The 18,888-nt window shown below is 35.3% G+C and overlaps 1 protein-coding gene across 7 annotated transcripts in view; it reads right to left on the reverse strand.

Annotated features, from left to right (window-relative positions):
• CNTLN (centlein) overlaps nt 1-18,888 on the reverse strand; it is a 307,186-nt gene that overhangs the window by 71,771 nt on the left and 216,527 nt on the right. For all 7 annotated transcript variants that reach the window (XM_032880530.1, XM_032880532.1, XM_032880534.1 and 4 more), the window contains one exon: nt 1,070-1,261. In XM_032880530.1, coding sequence (XP_032736421.1) covers nt 1,070-1,261 — 192 coding nt within the window. The remainder of the gene's footprint in view (nt 1-1,069; nt 1,262-18,888) is intronic.

The raw sequence follows: 18,888 nt of genomic DNA on the forward strand, positions 1-18,888 counted from the left end.
AAGATGGTATTTAGGAAATATCTAAATTAATGCCACTGTGTATATCTATTATTAACAAAGCAAAATATTTTCAAGTAATGATACATTCATTTACTTTAAACTTCATCCTCCTATTTTATCTTCTTAGTAACCCTTCATTTAAAGATACTTTTGGAGTGCACACCTATCATATTTTGAATTAAAAACAAGTGAATCTGTTCGATAATTCGATATTCTAATGCCCTTTTAGCAGTCATAGTTACTCCATTCCTAATGGACTCTGTGCATTTCCAACTAGAACTTTCTTTCTAGTGACTCTCATTATAGTGATGGTCCCACATACAGTGTCCTTAGAGCTCCCAGCTAGCAAAACCCACCGAACAAAATAATTAAGTATCTGAGGAATAAATGAGTTTGTTTTAAATAGTATGAAAATGAACTTTCTAATTAAATATCACAAATCCTGTTTTTTACAAGGTAATTCTACTTAAACTAAGGTCAGCCTTATTTTTAAGTTGTTGATAGTTTCACCTGGACTTAGTATTCTTTACAAAGAAAAGGAACACGGCTTTTTACTCTTAATTCTCAGGTTTAACTTGCTAAAGTTTATCAAACCAACCACCTTCGCCCTGTGTTTCTCTCTCCCTCCATAATTTCCCTCCTCCTTTCTCATCTCCATCCAACAAACACCAAATTAAAACAGTAGCAACTGTATAGAGGGAAACAATTCTATTTATGTTGATACACTAAAGTTTGAAAGGAATTCTTTTCAGTGGAAGGAGGGATGGAGGTTAGAGGGGAGTTCAGTAGTAAAAGAGAAATGACAATGGCTAGTTTCTGCCATCTTCTAACTGGATTCCATTGTATCTTGTCATTTTCTCAGAGATAGTGTTATAAGTTACCATATAAGAAACTGCTAGGCTAAAAGAGAATGATGAGGTCAAATATAGTATTAATAACTTTTGAATTATTTATACCATAATTAGAATCAATATAAACATGTCTTTAAGGATCTTGGTCTTGGACTTGTAGACTCCAGAACTATGAGGAAAAGATGTATGTATTCATGTGTAATAAAATTTCTAATTACCTTTAGTTTACACTGCAATTGCTTCATCTCCAAATCCATGCTCCTTGAAGGACCAAGTGATGTAACTTGTATTCGTGGAACTATCACCCGGGAAACTTCTTCTGCCAAACTTGTGATTTCAGATGAGGACTCCAATTTCCTCAGCAAGTCTTCTTTTTCCCTCCGAAGCCCAGCCAAATCCAAATTTAGCTTCTTTTTTCAAAAAGAAAATAAATATAAATGTATTATAAAAAGCAATTATTTTTCACCCAACAATTATCAACATAAAATCTTAATGCTAAAGAAAAAAGCGAAATTAATTCTAAAAATTATTATTAAAAAAAGGCAGACACTAAAAATAATTATTATAAAACTTTACAGAAATCATAACTCCTACTTAAGGTTTTTGCTTAAGGTTGTAGGGTTTGTAAAGGTTAAAACAAAATGGGTCGGCTGCATCCAGCATCTTTCGGCCGGCTAGTCTTCACTCATGATGTGCTATTTCTTTGACTTCACATACACATGCCTGAGCCAGAGACTCACATATTTGATAACCTTGACTTCAGGACTGATGTACTTAACTGGTAAAAGCCAAGCTGGAGCAGGACAAGATAACAGATGTTAGTTGTTTATTCCACTGGGTAGGTCTTACCATGCTATATGGCAGCCAAAATGCTTCTCATTTAGTAACATAAATGTTAAGTCCAATTAGCAAAAGAGGCTTATTAGAGACTTAGTTCAAATAAATAGTGTGTGAACAAATTCGCTCAGCCTAATGCATCTGATTGATAGTTGCCGAGTCCTTTTTGTAATGTTCACATAGAACTGCGCTGAACTCCTTACCTTTGAATTTTTAATGACATCAACATTTTACTAAAAGACATACTGGTAATGTTTGTATGAAATAGTGTAAATGTCGACCCTTCTCGTTCACCAATCTGCAGTCAGCAGAATGTCACCAAGCTGTAATGGCCTAACAACTCAGAGCTCCTTAAGAGGATAACTGCAGTACGATTTTATTATTCCAGAGAAGCTTATAATATGGTAGTTTAACATAAGGAACAATTAGACAAAATGGTACTAAAATCTCTCAGGGGGCAAAAAGTCTTTCTTAGTGAAAAATTCTAATGAGAAACAGAAAATGATGTAGCCAACACGTACAGTAATATAAATATGGGACATAAGTTATTTAAGTATTAACACTATATTTAAACACAACTCTTAATGACCTATACCAATAATTGCCTATTTGTGTGTGTATATATATGTCTATACTGTTAAATATGAATATCTCAGATATTGGGTTCAAAACTAGAGCTTGATATAGTTGGTATTAGATTATGTTTTAGTAGAATAAAAAGTATGTTTTGGTGAAAAAAATCTTTGATTATATTTGACCTTATTTTAAAAAATATTTATTTATTTGAGAGACAGAGAAACACTTGCGGGGAGGGGCATAGGGAAGGGAGAGAGAATCCCAAGCAGACTCCAGTTGGCCTACGGGTTGGATCCCATGACAGTTGAGATCAAGACCTGAGCCGAGACCAAGAATTGGAAGCTTCACCAACTGCTCCATGCATGTGCCCACTTGATTATATCTGAACTTATCATGGAAAGGTGTGGTTCTATATATTTTCAGGAAACATTCATTCATGAATTGTATCAAAGGTACCTAATAATTAATATCTAAAAGCAAACTGATAATTTCCCCACACCTAAAAATCTTCCTGGTTATCTTCCAAGCTTGAATCCATCTCTCTCCTTGTTTGTTGTCTATATCCAACCAATTGTCACATTCTATAAATTATGTCACGTCTCTCATATTCACTCCCTCTGCCACTTTCTTCATGAAGGCTCTCACTAACCCACTGAGACTACTGCAAAAGCCCTTCCCCTCCCCGCAACCCTTCCCACTTTTAAACCATCTTTTATACAACTTCCTAAAACAACACGGACCTGTTAACCCCTCATTCAAATACCCTTCAGGGGTTTCTTACCCCAGTAGAATAAAGCTCAGATGTCTGTGGTTATAGTAACGCTCTCTAAAATTTAGCTACAATTTGTGTTTCAGACAAGTATCATCTGAGGTCAAACTTGCCATACCCCCCAACCTGTCTGCCATTTCTACATCGATGTTTCCACACTTGGCATTTTCTTCTGCTGAGATCTCACTCATGCTTGAAGAACAGCTTAGTATTTCCTCCTTTATGAAGTCTTCTGTTCTGTCCCTTCTTTTTCTTTCACAAGTAGCTTCTCCATTCTCTTAGCTCCCATAGCACTGGGCCTATTCTTCAACCATGAACCCTAGTAAGTCCTTGAGAGAGGACTGTGCCTTCCTCCCCCAGGTATCTAAAAACAGTGCATTCTGTATGGTAAGAAACAAAAGAAAGATTCCAAAAATTGAAGTCTCCCCATTTGTAGCATGGACAGTGCTATGAAGACACATTAATTTCAGCTCATATTTACAATCTTTCTATTAGTTTATCACTATATAAATTAAAATACACTTTTTTAAAATAAAGTAATATTATCAGTGTTTACTTAAGGAGTATGCACTGGAGCATTTATCAGTCCTGAAGTTAATGCTATGCATCTAAATTAGGCTTTCTAAGACTGTAATTTGGTATGACATAACTCATGGCTGCAATTCTATGTGGAATCTCAGGCAACAAAAAATTCAACTTTGATGAGGTTCCTTTCTTCCCATGAACAGTCCCAGTAGCTTCACTCATTTGTTAAACTTGTATGCCATTAGATTTCTGTCTATTCCTTCCACAGCGGTAGATCCTAACACTATTAATAAATCCTTCATAGAGGAAAGACCAAGCCAATAAATATAGTTCTCTAAAAGACATGTATAGGAGATTTTAACTTTACTCTAACAATACAAAATTTATTAAATGAAGAAATACTGAAATTATGGAGACTGTAAATCACGACTTGTAATTTACTAAAATATAAATCATATTTTGATTAACCAGTATTTAAAACCTACAATCTTAAAAAGGATTTCTAATATAGTTATACATGCCCAGAAATGCTACAGGGCATGTGTTGAAATAGAAGAAATAAACAAATCATATATTCCATCAGGTTGGAGTCCTTTATCCATTTGGATTTTGGACAAATAATGACGCCCCTTTTACTAACTTCTCTCAGGTTAAACATCCTATTTCTCATTTGAGAAATGCTACAGATAAGACAAGAAGCATAAATAATTTTCTTTTGTGTACACTCAGCTTGGCATGTGAGACTAACTGTGGTGACCTTGTTAGAAAGAGAATATGCTTAAAACTTACCAATAAATTTAGATTACCCTTAAGACTATTACTTTTCTTCTTTATCAAAAGCATGATTCCTATTTCCACATTATTACTTTATCATCTCCAAACATTTAAAAATATATGTAATTTATATTAAAATCATAAATAATAATAAAACACATGGAGAGTCATAATTTCTGGATTTTAGCCTGGGATCTACTGCTTACCAGTTGAATGATGCTAATTAATGCTTGACATTGTTTCCTCATTTAAAAACAAAGATGATGCTTGTCTACCTAGCAAAGGTCATTTTGAGGGCAGAATTTTAAAAAAATATGATAGCACTTGGTAAATTTTAAATTTACAGCATTATTGTTAACAGTTATCTTGCAGTAAATGCTACCATAAAGCATATGAAAAGTATCTTAAAGGCTGAGAACCTGGATTTTAAAAAAATGCTTCATGATATATATGAAATATCAAGTATATATATAAACATATACAGAAAAATCCTCCCTTAAAAGATATACCAATCTTTTAAAAGTCTATTTCAACTTAAAAGTTGACTTCACTGGGAATAAGTACTGAGATTTGTATTGATTTACGTGTAGTCAATTATTCTAACTAAAGCTTATAAAGTAGAACTTAACACTATAAAAGTTTAAAATTAGACCCTAGTTATTATTTATTTAAATAGAACATTGAAGAAGCATAAGTCTCTGAGAAGTAAAGAACCCTCCAAGCAAAAGTAAGAAGAAACAAAATGTATTAGAGAATTTGTTCTTCCATAAAGTGCTCTGGGGGAGGCAGAATCCTCAAAGGATCCCCAGTGACCCATGCCCTGTAAAATACCTTCCCCTCGTATGTGGGTGAGACTTGCGAATGCAGTGGGCTATCACTCCCATGACTGTATTATTTGCATATGTTATATGCAAAAGGCATTCTTTAAATAATGGTTCCTAATCACATGACTTTGAGTTAATCAAAAGCAAAATTATCCTGGCTGGTCCTCATCTAATCAGGCAAGGCCTTTACAAGAAATCCAGGGGCCCTCCTGAGGTCAGAGAGATTCCCCTGCTGGCTTTGAAGAAGTAAGTGGCCATGTTGTAGAAGGACGGTGGAGAGGATAGTAAGACAAGAACCTCAGGAAAGCCTCAGGAACTGAGAATGGTCCTTGGCTGGGAGTCAACAAGAAAACAGGGACCTCAGTTCTATAATCCTAAGGAACTGAATTTTTCCAACAAACACGTGAGCTTAGAAGAAAAGCCCAAACTCCGGAAAGGAAGGCAGCCTGGAAGACAGGCTGATGTGCTACTCTGTGACAACACAGCCTTGTGATACTCTGAGAACCGGGCTTCACTGAGCTGTGCCAGACTCATCACCCATGGAAACTGTGACTTAATGAATGTATATGTTGCTTCTAAGCAGCTAAGTTTGTGGCAATTTGTTATGGAGCATGGAAAACTAATGTTGAGTCCCCATTTTTAAAAAATAAGCCACTTTCTTAAACCTTGTTCTCTTATTGCCACCCTGACCACCTTGAGCAAGTATCTCCAACCCCAAAGAGTATAGTTTGTATAATGTCCTCATTAGGATTTAATTTTTTCTTTATCCATAATTTTGTGTTAATTTTCTCTTCAATTGCCTTAAAAAAATGATCTCATTTTCTCTGCTAGAAATATAAATTGCCTCTAGATCTGCATCTTACAGTTTAATTGCCAAGCAAAAGCCTAAGGCCAGAAGCTTCCTTTTACCACACTCAACAGTAACTGTGGAACCCCACAAACCAAGTGAATAGGTTCTCTTGACAGATTTTCCCTTGTTCTCATGCATGATAGTTTGTTCAGTTTATTCAAGAAATAAAAATTTCTTTTATTCTGGGTCCCAACGTAACATTTTCTAGAAGATTTCATTAGGAAATGTCTAGACTCAGAACTGACTCAGTGTCTAGCATTTATTTTTTAAATACACAGAGCATAGTAATAACTGTTCCAACTCTGTTCTCAATGATAAACAAAAAAGTGACAGTCCTTGCCTTCAGGTAGCTACCAGTCTAAACCTTAGAAATATACAATGAATAACTATAGTAAGTGCTATGAAGAAACAAAATAGGGAGCTAATGGAAATGCTGTTGCCTTCACATCCCATCTGCTAAGCCCAGTTACAGCCAATTTCCTTCCACATATCCTTCCTGGTCTATTTTGTCAGATGTTTCCTAGAAGCCATGTGTAATATTAAAGGCTACAGCTAGGTCCACAACCACCTTGCTTTCCAACTTTTACTCTAGAGAAGCTATCTGCCCAAACACTGATGAGTAAACTGAGGCCAACTGTGATGAGAGGGAGGATCTTTTTTCCAGCAGCAAGCCTTGGTAAACATTTTAATATTCAAGAATAAATTATTAGAAAAACTAAAACTGGGCCCATGGAAAATATCCTAGAGTCCAAGAGAAATGAAGCAAAGGGTTTAGAAAAAAAAAAAAAATCAGAATTGAAAGAATCATTTCCCTGATCACTCCCCCCAAAATAATGTATTTTTAGATACTTTAATCTTGATGTCTCCAAAGAATAAAATATTCAACTTCTGACTATTTAATGGATATGATGCTAGTCATGGCATGGGAAAAGAAAACACTTGTGAGCACTCACTAGTTTAGGAGCAGTGCTCTAGGGAAAAGGACAGGGTGGGTGGTGCAGCTCTTTTGATTCTTTTCTTTTCTTTTTTTTTTCTTAAGATTTTATTTATTTACTTGAGAGAGACAGAAAGAGAGAGAGCATGACCAGGGGAAGAGCAGAGGGACAAGTGGACTCCCCACTGAGCATGGAGCCCAATGGGGAGCCCAATGCAGGGCTCAACATGGGGCTCAATGTGGGGCTCGTTCCCAGGACCCTGAGATCAAGACCTGAGCTGAAGTCAGGTGCTTAACTAACTGAATCACCCAGGGGCCCCAAGAGACTGATTCTTACCTAATGTTTTTTGACGGACAGTAATCACTCTATAGCACTGAAAGACACTGTTCAGTTCTCCCCATGTTTTTCACCACTGGACTGGAAACTTAAAGTAATGAACTATCTAAAAACTTCAGAAAACAGTTTTAGTTAGGAAAGTGGGATCTGAAATGTAGACACATGTCAATTCTAGAAAATCCAGCCTAACATGAGGTTGAATGGGTCACAGGAGCAAGGTGTCTGAGAAGCCTAAGGAAAAAATAGTTGGTGGGAGAAGGAGAAGGATTCTTTCCAGTCCATACTAGGGAAAAGGTTAGGTGTCAAATACTGGAAAAGGTTAGACAGTAAAACAGAGTAAAAAGTGAGGGTTGGCTCTTATCTCTAACAATAGTGGAGAATCTGACTTTCTTTCTCCTTGTGAAATCCAAAGCCTTTGACAGTCAAAGTAAGGAAAAACAATCATCATTCAGTGGCGTCTGGTTACAGTTACTTCACCCAAATATTTTGTCTTAAATTCTACATAAAACTGCGAGTATGGAATGATGTTATTTCATGTTGAACATACAAATAAATTGATTTACATCTCACAATCAGATTATTCTGGTTCACACTTAAGCAGAGGCAGCAATTTGAGAATCTTACTATTACAACTTTAAAAAAATTACTACATAATAATTTTGTTACCAGAATTAAAGCAAAAAAGACTGGAGAGAAAATTCTAGTTGAATAATACCTACATAAATTCTATAGGCAAGAACCTCCAAGAAAGTCACCATGATCTTAATGTTATTTCTCATTCCTGTGAATAAAATCGATATTCCTTGAATGGGAATACAGGTCTTCCTTGAATTATGATGGGGTTACATCCTGACAAACTCATCATAAGTTCAAAATATTATGAACCAAAAATGCATTTAATACACCTAACCTACCAAACATCAGAGCTTAGCTTTGCATACCTAAAATGTGCTCAGGACACTTATATAAGCCTACAACTAGGCAAAATCATCAAACACAAGGCCTGTTTCATAATAAAGTGTTCAATATTTCAAGTAAAGGGCTAGTATCCAAAATCTATAATGAACTTATCCAACTCAACACCCAAAGAACAAATAATCCAATTAAGAAATGGGCAGAAGACATGAGCAGGCATTTCTGCAAAGAAGACATCCAAATGGCCAACACACACATGAAAAAGTGCTCAACATCATTCAGCATCAGGAAAATACAAATCAAAACCACAGTGAGATACCAACTCACACCAGTCAGAATGGCTAAAATTAACCAGTCAGGAAATGACAGGTGTTGGCAAGGATGTGGAGAAAGGGAAACCCTTCTACACTGTTGGTGGGAATGCAAGCTGGTGCAGCCACTCGGGAAAACAGTATGGAGGTTCCTTAAAAAGTTGAAAATAGAGCTACCCTATGACCCGGCAATCGCACTACTGGGTATTTACCCTAAAGATACAAATGTAGTGACCCAAAGGGGCACGTGTACCCAAATGTTTATAGCAACAATGTCCACAATAGCCAAACTATGGAAAGAACCTAGATGTCCATCAACAGATGAATGGATAAAGAAGATTTGGTATATATATATATATATATGTATACAATGAAATACTATGCAGCCATCAAAAACCCCGAAATCTTGCCATTTGCAACGACGTAGATGGAACTAGAGGGTGTTGTGCTAAGTGAAATAAGTCAATAGAGAAAGAAAATTGTCATATGATCTCTCTGATATGAGGAATTTAAGAGGCGGGGCAGGGGGTGATGAGGGATAGGGAGGGAAAAAATGAAACAAAATGGGACCAGGGAGGGAAACAAACCATGAGACTCTTAATCTCAAGAAACAAACTGAGTGTTGCTGTGGGGAGGGATGGGGTGGCTGTTTTATGGACATTGGGGAGGGTATGTGCTATGGTGAGTGCTATGAATTGTATAAGACTGATGATTCACAGACTATTTGTAAGACTGAAGCAAATAATACATTATATGTTAATAAAACAAAATAACAAATAAATAAATACTGTAGTGAAAGTAAAAGAGAATGACTGCATAGATACATAATGGCTATAAGTACATTGGTTGTTCACCCTCATGATCGCGTGGCTGATGGGGAGCTGCCGCTGCTCCCCTGCCCAGCCTCACAGAGAGATCTGGACCAAATTACACTAGGCCAGGAAAAGACCAAAAATCAAAATTCAGAGTACAATTTCTGTGGAATGCTTATAGCTTTCACGTTATCATAAGTGGGAACATGGTAAGTTAGGGACTGTTGCTATTATTCTTTTGCAAGAAAAAAAAAGCTGAAAGAGATAAAAATTCTGTATTGTCCATTTAAAAGACTAAAAGCAGGGTTACTTAATTAAAATGTTATGTGAGTTACAGAGAAAATTACATGGGTTTCTAGGTTATCAGTAGAGTATTTCCCGTACAAGTACTTACCTAAAAAGATAAATATTTCAGATTAATAATTCCTTCAAGTTACTAACAAATGTTATAAATTGAAAGCATGAGTTTTTCTTTGTGATATTTGAGATCTTTAAGAAAAAGAATTAAAAATTAAAACCACCACCAACCAAAAAAAGAAGAACAAAGATCTCAGGCAGAAATGGAATTATTTATATAACAAAATTTCTTATGAAAAATACACTGAGTTACTGAATCACTCATTTATAAACTATTTTCTGACAAATGCAGTTATTAAAAGCCTGCAGTATGTTTCACAAAATGTCAAGCAAATGAAGGTAATATAGAGGACTTTTTACCAATGCTTTTGCTAGTAGTTAGACTTCAGTAGCCTTTAGAGACCATTAAGTACCCTTTGGCTAATTGGCCAATGGAAGATTAATCCTCTTTTTATTCTAGCAGCACTATTTTAACACCCTTTACACTCTGTCAGTGTAGTGTCTGAATGACAAAATAATATTGTGCATGAATAATAAGCAGAAAAGTTAAATTAACATCTCATGTTTCACATGCCATACCAATGTGTCAGAAGAACTTTCTTTTTAAGTCACTGACATTCAACTTTTTAAAACAATCTCATGTTGACATCTTATTGAGGTGAATCTTCCTAATTACCGCTAATTGCCTATCAAGAAAAAAACTCTTTTTGTGAAGTGAAGTTGTCTAGTACTGATGAACGTAGCTCCAGTGTGCACATTAAAGACAAAGCATGACACCTGAGGTGCTACTTTGTTATAAGGTCATACTAAATATGGTTTGCAATTAACAAAGCCGTTTTTTATGGTACTGGAAATGCCAATCTGTCTTGATGCGTTCAAATTAGGTTCTATCAAAGAAGTATGGATATCTGCATATGGATAAGAGACATGCTACTTCCAGTAACATGTACAGGAAGTAAAATTAATTCAATGTCCTTACTTTGTGATGGGATTTCTAAGTGATGCCCAATTAAATAGTTTTATAAATGTGTTTGAATAGGATTTCTCAAAATGAAAATCAAATATAATATTATTATAAAAGCCAAATCGTTTTAAAACAGTTTACTAACACTTTTCTCAAAACAGCCCCAAAACTGAAAACATTTAACATGTACACTTTAATTTGTACTAATAGTTTTGATGTGATAGGCATTTATAGTAAATATTAACCTAAGCAATAACAGCAATATAATGTGTTTCAAAATAATCAGAATAACTAACCTAATGACTTTTAACTGGATTGAAGTTAAACCACATTGCTTACACTTCTGCCCCCAAAACTATGGAAAAAGGTTCAGTAAAAATGTATTATTATGACATTTGGAAAACTAATAAAGCTGACTTTCCAATATTTGTGGGAAAACTATCATTATCTGATTTATTCATAGCAAGAAGAACTCAACTATAGGTTCATTGTTATTTCCAATCCCCTATTCTAGTTACTAAAATAAATGCCCCTTTAAGACTTACACAACCAAGTATGAAGTACAAAGACAGATATTCAGAACAAAAAGTATATCCAGAACAATTCATCACTATTGTAAAAAATTTTCAATGTTCATATGGTAATATTACCAGATTAGTCTCAGCCCTCCTAGACATTTGATATGCACAAGATATGCTTACTAATGACCACTAAGGAAGGTGCAATGATTCCCATTCTGATTCCCACTCCAAGAGAAAATGATAACAGCAATACATATGCCATTCCAAGAAGAAACCAAGCACTTGTCTTTCTAAACTTTTTTGCACTTTCCTTCTGCTTTCACTGCTTAAACTCAGCTAATTCAACACAGAAGTATCTATTCCTCACTCATCCTATACCTATTCTCCTCATTCTAGGCTTCCTCCATACCCTTTGTCAATACTTATTTCAGCTGCATAAGCTATAAGGGGGCAGGACAGAAAGAATCCACCCCAATTAAACTACTCAAACAATGAAGAAAAAGGAAAAAAAAAAACTTCCCAAATCACCAAAAATAATAGCTGATATTTCAGAGTGATATTAATACTGTATCTAAGTAAAGAACAGCCATAAAATTGTAAGTGAAGTTATAGATAGTGACTGAGCTATTAGGAACGAAGGCTACCAAATTCTAGGATATCTGTAGAAGTCTCATGAAGATTGTCTCATTCTCCTTTAATTAAACTTGGTTTTCCTACATAACAGATTTCAATACTTTTATTCGATTGTTTTTCCTTCCTAGTGGGGTGATTTACTTATTGTACTGTATAAAAGGCCTTTGTGAATAGGCTTAAAGAAACTAATACTCATGTATAGTATTTTACTAACTGGAAGTGAGAATCTAGATAATTAAAATTTGCTCATAATACTTTATACCAAACTCAAAGGTCATTGATATTTCTTAAAATAATCTTTGAATTCAAAAAATTTACACTAAATCAGGATATATTTCTGTAATTCCTATTTTCAAAAGATAAAACCATTTTCAGTTAGTAAGCTACTAAAATACATGTATATCAACATTAAATGTATTTATATAACACTGGAATCAATTCATAGAATTGATTCTTCTGGGGAAATAAATCCAAAGGTTTAAATCATCATTTCTAGCTCCAATTTTATATATTCAAACTACTAAAAGGATATACATTTCATAAGTATATGCTAAATGTGAACAGCATCTTAATACTTATTGAAATATTTAACTGAGAGGGTCAATAGTTAATAGCATGTCTTCCCTCAGTTGTACTAGAGCATAAGCTCTGAAAACAAATTACTTAGATGAAAGCCAGTCAGGGAATTTGAAAAATCCTACAACTCATTACAAATTTAACAGCAGCAATACTAAGTATTCATATAATTTTGATTACATTTATAAATATACCTTACTGGGGTGCCTGGGTGGCTCAGTGGGTTAAAGCCTCTGCCTTCGGCTCAGGTCATGATCCCAGGGTCCTGGGATCCAGCCCCGCATCGGGCTTTCTGCTCAGCAGAGAGCCTGCTTCCCTTCCTCTCTCTCTGCCCCTCTGCCTACTTGTGATCTCCGTCTATAAAATAAATAAATAAAATCTAAAAAAAAAAAATTCTCAAGGGAAACAATAATGTTTTCTCTATTTCCTTTGTAAGTTTCATAAGATTTAAGAGAGTAAAAGCATGGACATTTCTTTAAAAGAATGGTTTTTGCAAATTTTGGACCTGATAAGATAAAAGGTTACTGATAACATCTTAAATGGGATTTTTTAAAAATTAAAAATTAACATATGTGAAAATTACTAAAAAAATTACTAAAAAAGAAACCCATGGCATAAAGTAAAAATTTCTTTTAAAGCAGGAAAGAAGATTTACAAAGCTTGGATTTAAATAATATTATACAAGGTATTTCTCAGAGGTTTCATTAAAAAGCTCTTTTTAAAAAAAGGCTCTTTTTTTTTAAACACAAAAATTTCAGACAGGAACTTCTTCCATCATCCTTCACTCCATTTTCTATCTAGAATTGTCTTCTGTTTATCACATTCTTTCAAACAGTAAGCCTTAACCTAACAGAGTAATCACTTAATAAATTTGTGCTGTGTGAAATATTCAGATTCATATCAATCTTTAGGAAGAGGGTAGTCTAATTTTTTATTAATTGAGCTGGTTTCTCTGCTTTCCTCCTGTAACAGTGGTTCTGAAAGAATACCTAGGACTTAGATATGTATTTTGGAAATTAGAGTGGCACTGAAATGGGTGAGAGGTTGGAGCACCAGATACAGCAGAATGTGGACATCAGTCCTGCCCACAAGAAATCCCTGTTTCCTGCATGAATTTTAAATTTCCTCCCAGTTACTTCTGTAGATGAAAAATATGCATATAATGAAATGAACCTACATCCTAACCAAAAATTACATATAAACAAAGTATTTTTTTTTCCCTGTGGGCCAGAAATTTATAAACCATGTAAATCCAGGAAAGACTGAAAGATGAGAAAGAGAAATCTTTCTTTTCTGAGGTCTAAGCTATAAGGATGTCACCATATGGCCAGGGACACATGAAAAAGATGGTCAGAGGGAAGAGCTGTGAGATAAGCACTAACACTGAAGACGTAAGTCTGGTTTCAGGTACCACTGCTCTTCCCAAGGCTGTTCCCTGCGGCCGTTCGTCCTTTGCTTTGGTGAACATTTTTTTCCTTTTTTTTTTTTTTTAGTTTGAGTTTAGTTTCTGGTATTTGCTCTCAAGAGGGTTCTGCTAACAAAACCTTCTAAGGAAAGTCCAACAAGCTCTTCCCTGTTATTCTATCTTTAATTCCTCTATGGCATCCTACATTGTGAAACAACACCTCTTTTGCTCATAACAAATTTTCCCTCCCTTGTTTCTGTATCCCAGCACTCTCCTACTTCTGATTCCTCTCTATCCATATATAAGATACTCACCCAAATTTACTACCTTATTGGAAAAATGTGTTCTACCTTCACCATTATTTCTCTGGAATAATGGCATTGATAGGTTTCCTCATTTTTATGATATATATCAAGTATGCAGTAGCTACACAAAGAAAAATACAATGAACACTGACTCATGTGTTAACCATTCAACAAAGACACTGTGTTGCCAGTAGAGTTGAAGACTATGAACCCATCTTTGCTGACTCACCAGAAATAATCATTATCTGAACAACTTTGGTGTTCATCATTGCCTTACATTTCTTTATACTTTTGATACATATATGTGTATTTCCAAAACAAACATAGAGTGGTTTTAAGACATTTCCTTTTCACATTTTTAACATCACTGAAGTTAGGATGCATCTTCCATTCCTGGATACCATATAATTCCTGCTATTACTTAAATAATATTTATTTTTTAAGAGTGCATATATTGCTGAGTGCATATCTGGCAAATACAATACCATCATCTTAGCATATATTGACTTTATAACCATCAATCTTGCTGAAATCTATTATTAACTTGTCTTGAGATTCTGTGCAGACAACTAATGATGCTTTGTGTCTGCTGTGCAGACAACTAATGTGCAACAACTAATGATGCTTTCGCTTCTTCATTTCTAACACTTTTAACTTTCATTTCTTTTTCTTAGTGCCTGTACCCTCTAGTACAACATCTAAGACAAGCAATGATAGTAGACATAAATGTCTTTCTCCTGATGTTAAAAGGAATGGTTTTTACATCCACCATTAAGTATGATGGCTGTTTTAGGTTTTTGGTACATAATTTTTTAACAGAATAAGAAAGTACTCTGCTGTATTTCATTTACTAAGAGAATTTTATCATGAACAGGCATTTAATTGTATAAAAATACTGTCTTTGGCTTTTTCATTGTCATAAAAATTAACGTAACACAAGATTTATCCTCTTAACCAATCTGTAAGCATATAGTACAGTATTTAAACATCCCTCTCAGCGTACTTTCACTGCATCTATATGTTTTGATACATTGTGTTTTCATTTCATTTTTCTTGTGGTATTTTCTAATTTCCCTGGTGACTTCTTCTTTGACCCACTGGTTAAAAGTGTGTTGTTTAACTTCCATATATTTGTGGGTTTTACAGTTTTCTTTCTGCTATTGATTTCTAGTTTTAGTCCATTGTGGTCAGAAAAGATACTTTGTATGGTTTCAATTTTCTCAAATTTAAGACTTATTTTGTGGCCTAACATGTGGTCTATCCTGCAGAATGTTCCATGTGCACTTGAAAAGAATACTGTAGTTGGGTGGAGAGTTCTGTATAAGTCTGGCAGGTCCAATTAGTCTATAGCGTTCTTCAAGTTCTGTATTTCCAGATTCTTTTCAGATCATTCATATACCTCTGTTTCTTTAGGGTCAGTTTCTGGAAATTTATTTTGTTCCTCTGATTCAGCCATTTTACTCTATTTCTTTGTGTTCCTTATAACTTTGGGTTGCTATCCATGCACTTGAAGAAACATCCACCTCTTCCTCTTTACAAACTGGCTTCACATACAGAAAAACCTTCACCAGGATTAGCCCCAACGAGAGATTCTGGAAACTCTCAAAACTTCCCTGTGGATATGACTTGTCTGAGCTAGTGTGTGCAGATTTCTAATTAAATACATTTTCTGGAGGCACCTGGGTGGCTCAGTGGGGTAAAGCCTCTGCTTTTGGCTCAGGTCATGATCCCAGGATCCTGGGATCGAGCCCCACATCGGGCTCTCTGCTCAGCAGGGAGCCTGCTTCCTCCTCTCTCTCTGCCTGCCTCTCTGCCTACTTGTGATCTCTGTCTGTTAAATAAATAAATAAAATCTTTAAAAAAAAATACATTTTCTGTTTGTTTACTTTGTTTACTTCCCAGGAGCTCATAATCTCAGCATTGCTTACTCTGGTGCCTGTCTGCTATACTGCGGTCTGTAGAAGCAGCAACATGCCACCCAGCTTTTTTTATTCTCAGCAGCCCCAGACATCTACCTAGAGTATGCCCAGTTCCACAGTGCCCCAACTGGGCTAGACAGAAACAAGTTTCTCAGGCAGGCCCTGCAGAGCTGGGACATTATACACACACCCTATTCTTCTTTCCTTATTGGCTTGTCTTCTTGTCTGCTGCACCAAAGGCCTTGTGGAGGAGCAGCACGCCATCCAACTCTTTTCTAGTTCTTAGTGGTTCCCAGGCTTCTAGGTATATGGGTCCTGTCTGAGGTTTAAGATGAGCAAGAAACAAGCCCCTCAGGCACTCTCCTCCTTAAAAGCTGCAACAGTAGATACCTGTTCCCTCTTCTCTCTCTCTCTCTCCCTGAGAGAGGAACTTCTGCTTCGAGCTGTATCAGCTTCTGTCTGGTGTGGCAGGGGTCCTCTGCAACAGCAGCAGGCCATCCAGCTCTTTTGGTTCTCAGTGGCCTCTAGGCATCTAGAGTATGACAGGTGCCATCCATGCTCTGAGACAGGTGAAAAAGCAGCCATTCCCACAGGCTTGCTGAAAAGCCAGAAGGTTGGAAATAAGGTCCAGTATACTCCTTCTCTCCTCAGGGAAGACCCACAAACCAGGAGTTTGTTCTGGATCACAAGGCAGTATGATTGCGGGAGGGACTAAGTTGAAGGAGTGCCCCACCAATCTGAATGCAGCTAGCTGCACACTCCCGAGGGGTATAGTGCCTTTTCATTGGTTTCTGGATTTCTCACAAAAGGAATTGGCCTGAGTATTGTTGCTGAATTGGTTTCTCTATGGGAAGGAGGGTCTGGTGCTTCCCTCAAATTCTGCCATCTTCCTGAAGTTGCTTTAGATTTTGGGCATCTTTAATACATTTTCCCCCTTTCTTCGTTGTAGTAATGAATTATATAAACAATTTTTCTAATGATGAAATAAGCTATTTTATTTCTGGAATTATCCTCATTTGTGATATTTATTTATCATAGTTTGATTAGATTTGTTAAGAGTTTAGGAATATTTATCCATATTCATAGCTGAGATGAGCCTTTAATTTTCCTTTCTCATATTTTCCTATCTTGTTATTGTGTTACAGTTATAGTACCCTCAAAAAATGAGGTGAAATTTACTTCTCTTTCTTCTCTTCTTTGGGAAAATGTGTATGCCTAGCAAAACTTACATATGAAACTCAAATTTCAATCTCACAAACTGTTCATAGTGTGGTATTACTTTTTATTGATAGCTTTATTAAGGTATAATTTACATAGATGAAATTCATCCATTTTTAAAGTATCCGATTGAATGATTTTTAGTATATTAATAGAGTTGTGCAATTATACCAAACACTAAATTTAGAACATTTCCATCACACCAGAAAGAAACCTCATGCCCACTTACAGACATTTCTTTCCCAACTCCGTGCCTATGTAATCTCTAATCTATTTTTTGTTTCTGTAGACTTTGCCTTTTCTGGACATTCCATAAAAATGAAATGTTACTGTGTTTGATCTTCAGTCACTGACTTCTTCCCACTGGGCATGTTTTCAAGGTTTACCCATGTTGTAGCTTGTGTCACTACTTCATTCCTTTTTTATTGCTGAATGATTATCCATTATATGGGTGTTTGTGTTGTTTCCACTTCTGGGCTATTATGAATAACGCTGCTATGAACAATCACGTAAACAGTTTTTATTTATTAATTTTTTAAATATTTTATTTATTTATTTGACAGAAAGAGAGAGATCACAAGTAGTCAGAGAGGCAGGCAGAGAGAGGGGGAGAAGCAGGCTCCCTACTGAGCAGAGAGCCCAATGCAGGGCTCCATCCCAGGACCCTGAGATCATGACCTGAGCTGAAGTCAGAGGCTTAACCCACTGAGCTACCCAGGCACCTCCATGTACAGTTTTTATGTGAACATCTGTTTCCAATTCTCTTTGGCATACACCTAAATGAAATTGCTGGATCATATGGTAGGTCTATAATTTGCCTTTTGAGGGACTGCCAAACTGTTTTCCAAAATAGTGCATTACTTTCCATATCCCACCTGCAACGTATGAAAGTTTTAATTCATCCATATCCCCATCAATACTTGCTATTTTTTTTAATCAATTTATTAGTATCAATGATCTACCTTTTAGTTTTTTTTTTTATCTTGTCTACTTCATGTTTGCTTTCTACAATATTAAGTTGTGTCCTTATCTTAATATGTCCTTTTTATTTTCTTGGGGATTATTTAATTGCTCATTCTTAAATTGAATGTAACCAATTACATTGGTAGCTCATTAATTTTTAAACTTTCTCTAGTTTTACTGAATTTAAAGGTATACATTTCCATCTGAGTACCATCTTACCTGCACTCTGCACGTTTTGATATCATTTAATTTGAAGTATTCTTTCATTTTTTAAATTTTCTTCTTTGACCCATTAGTTATCTGGAAATGTCTCTATAAGTTTGCATCAGAATTTTCAAAGTTAAGCTTTTAAATTGATTTCTAATTTCACTTATGTTAAACAATGTTTTTTATATGAAACCAAATATTTAAAATCTGTTAAGAGCTTTTTTTGGTTTAATTTTGTGAATATTTTTGATAAATATTTAGAGCAAGTTATCTTAAAAATAATGACTTGCAATTTTTGCATTATATATTTTAAGCCCAAGTTATTATTTGTTCATATTTATATATATTAAGTATTTATATGTTAGTTTTATCTGTTCTCCTTTAGAGCAAAATTCAACGTGATAACTCTAAAAAGTATGCACATTTAACTATATTCTCCAATTCCTCTCCTTCTCTTCCCATTTCTTAGCTCCTCTCATGGACCCACTCCAGTCAGCAGCATTTG

The sequence above is a fragment of the Lontra canadensis genome, unplaced genomic scaffold (genome assembly GCF_010015895.1).
Source record: "Lontra canadensis isolate GAN:19392208 unplaced genomic scaffold, GSC_riverotter_1.0 scaffold70, whole genome shotgun sequence".
NCBI classification, from domain to species: Eukaryota; Metazoa; Chordata; class Mammalia; order Carnivora; family Mustelidae; genus Lontra; species Lontra canadensis.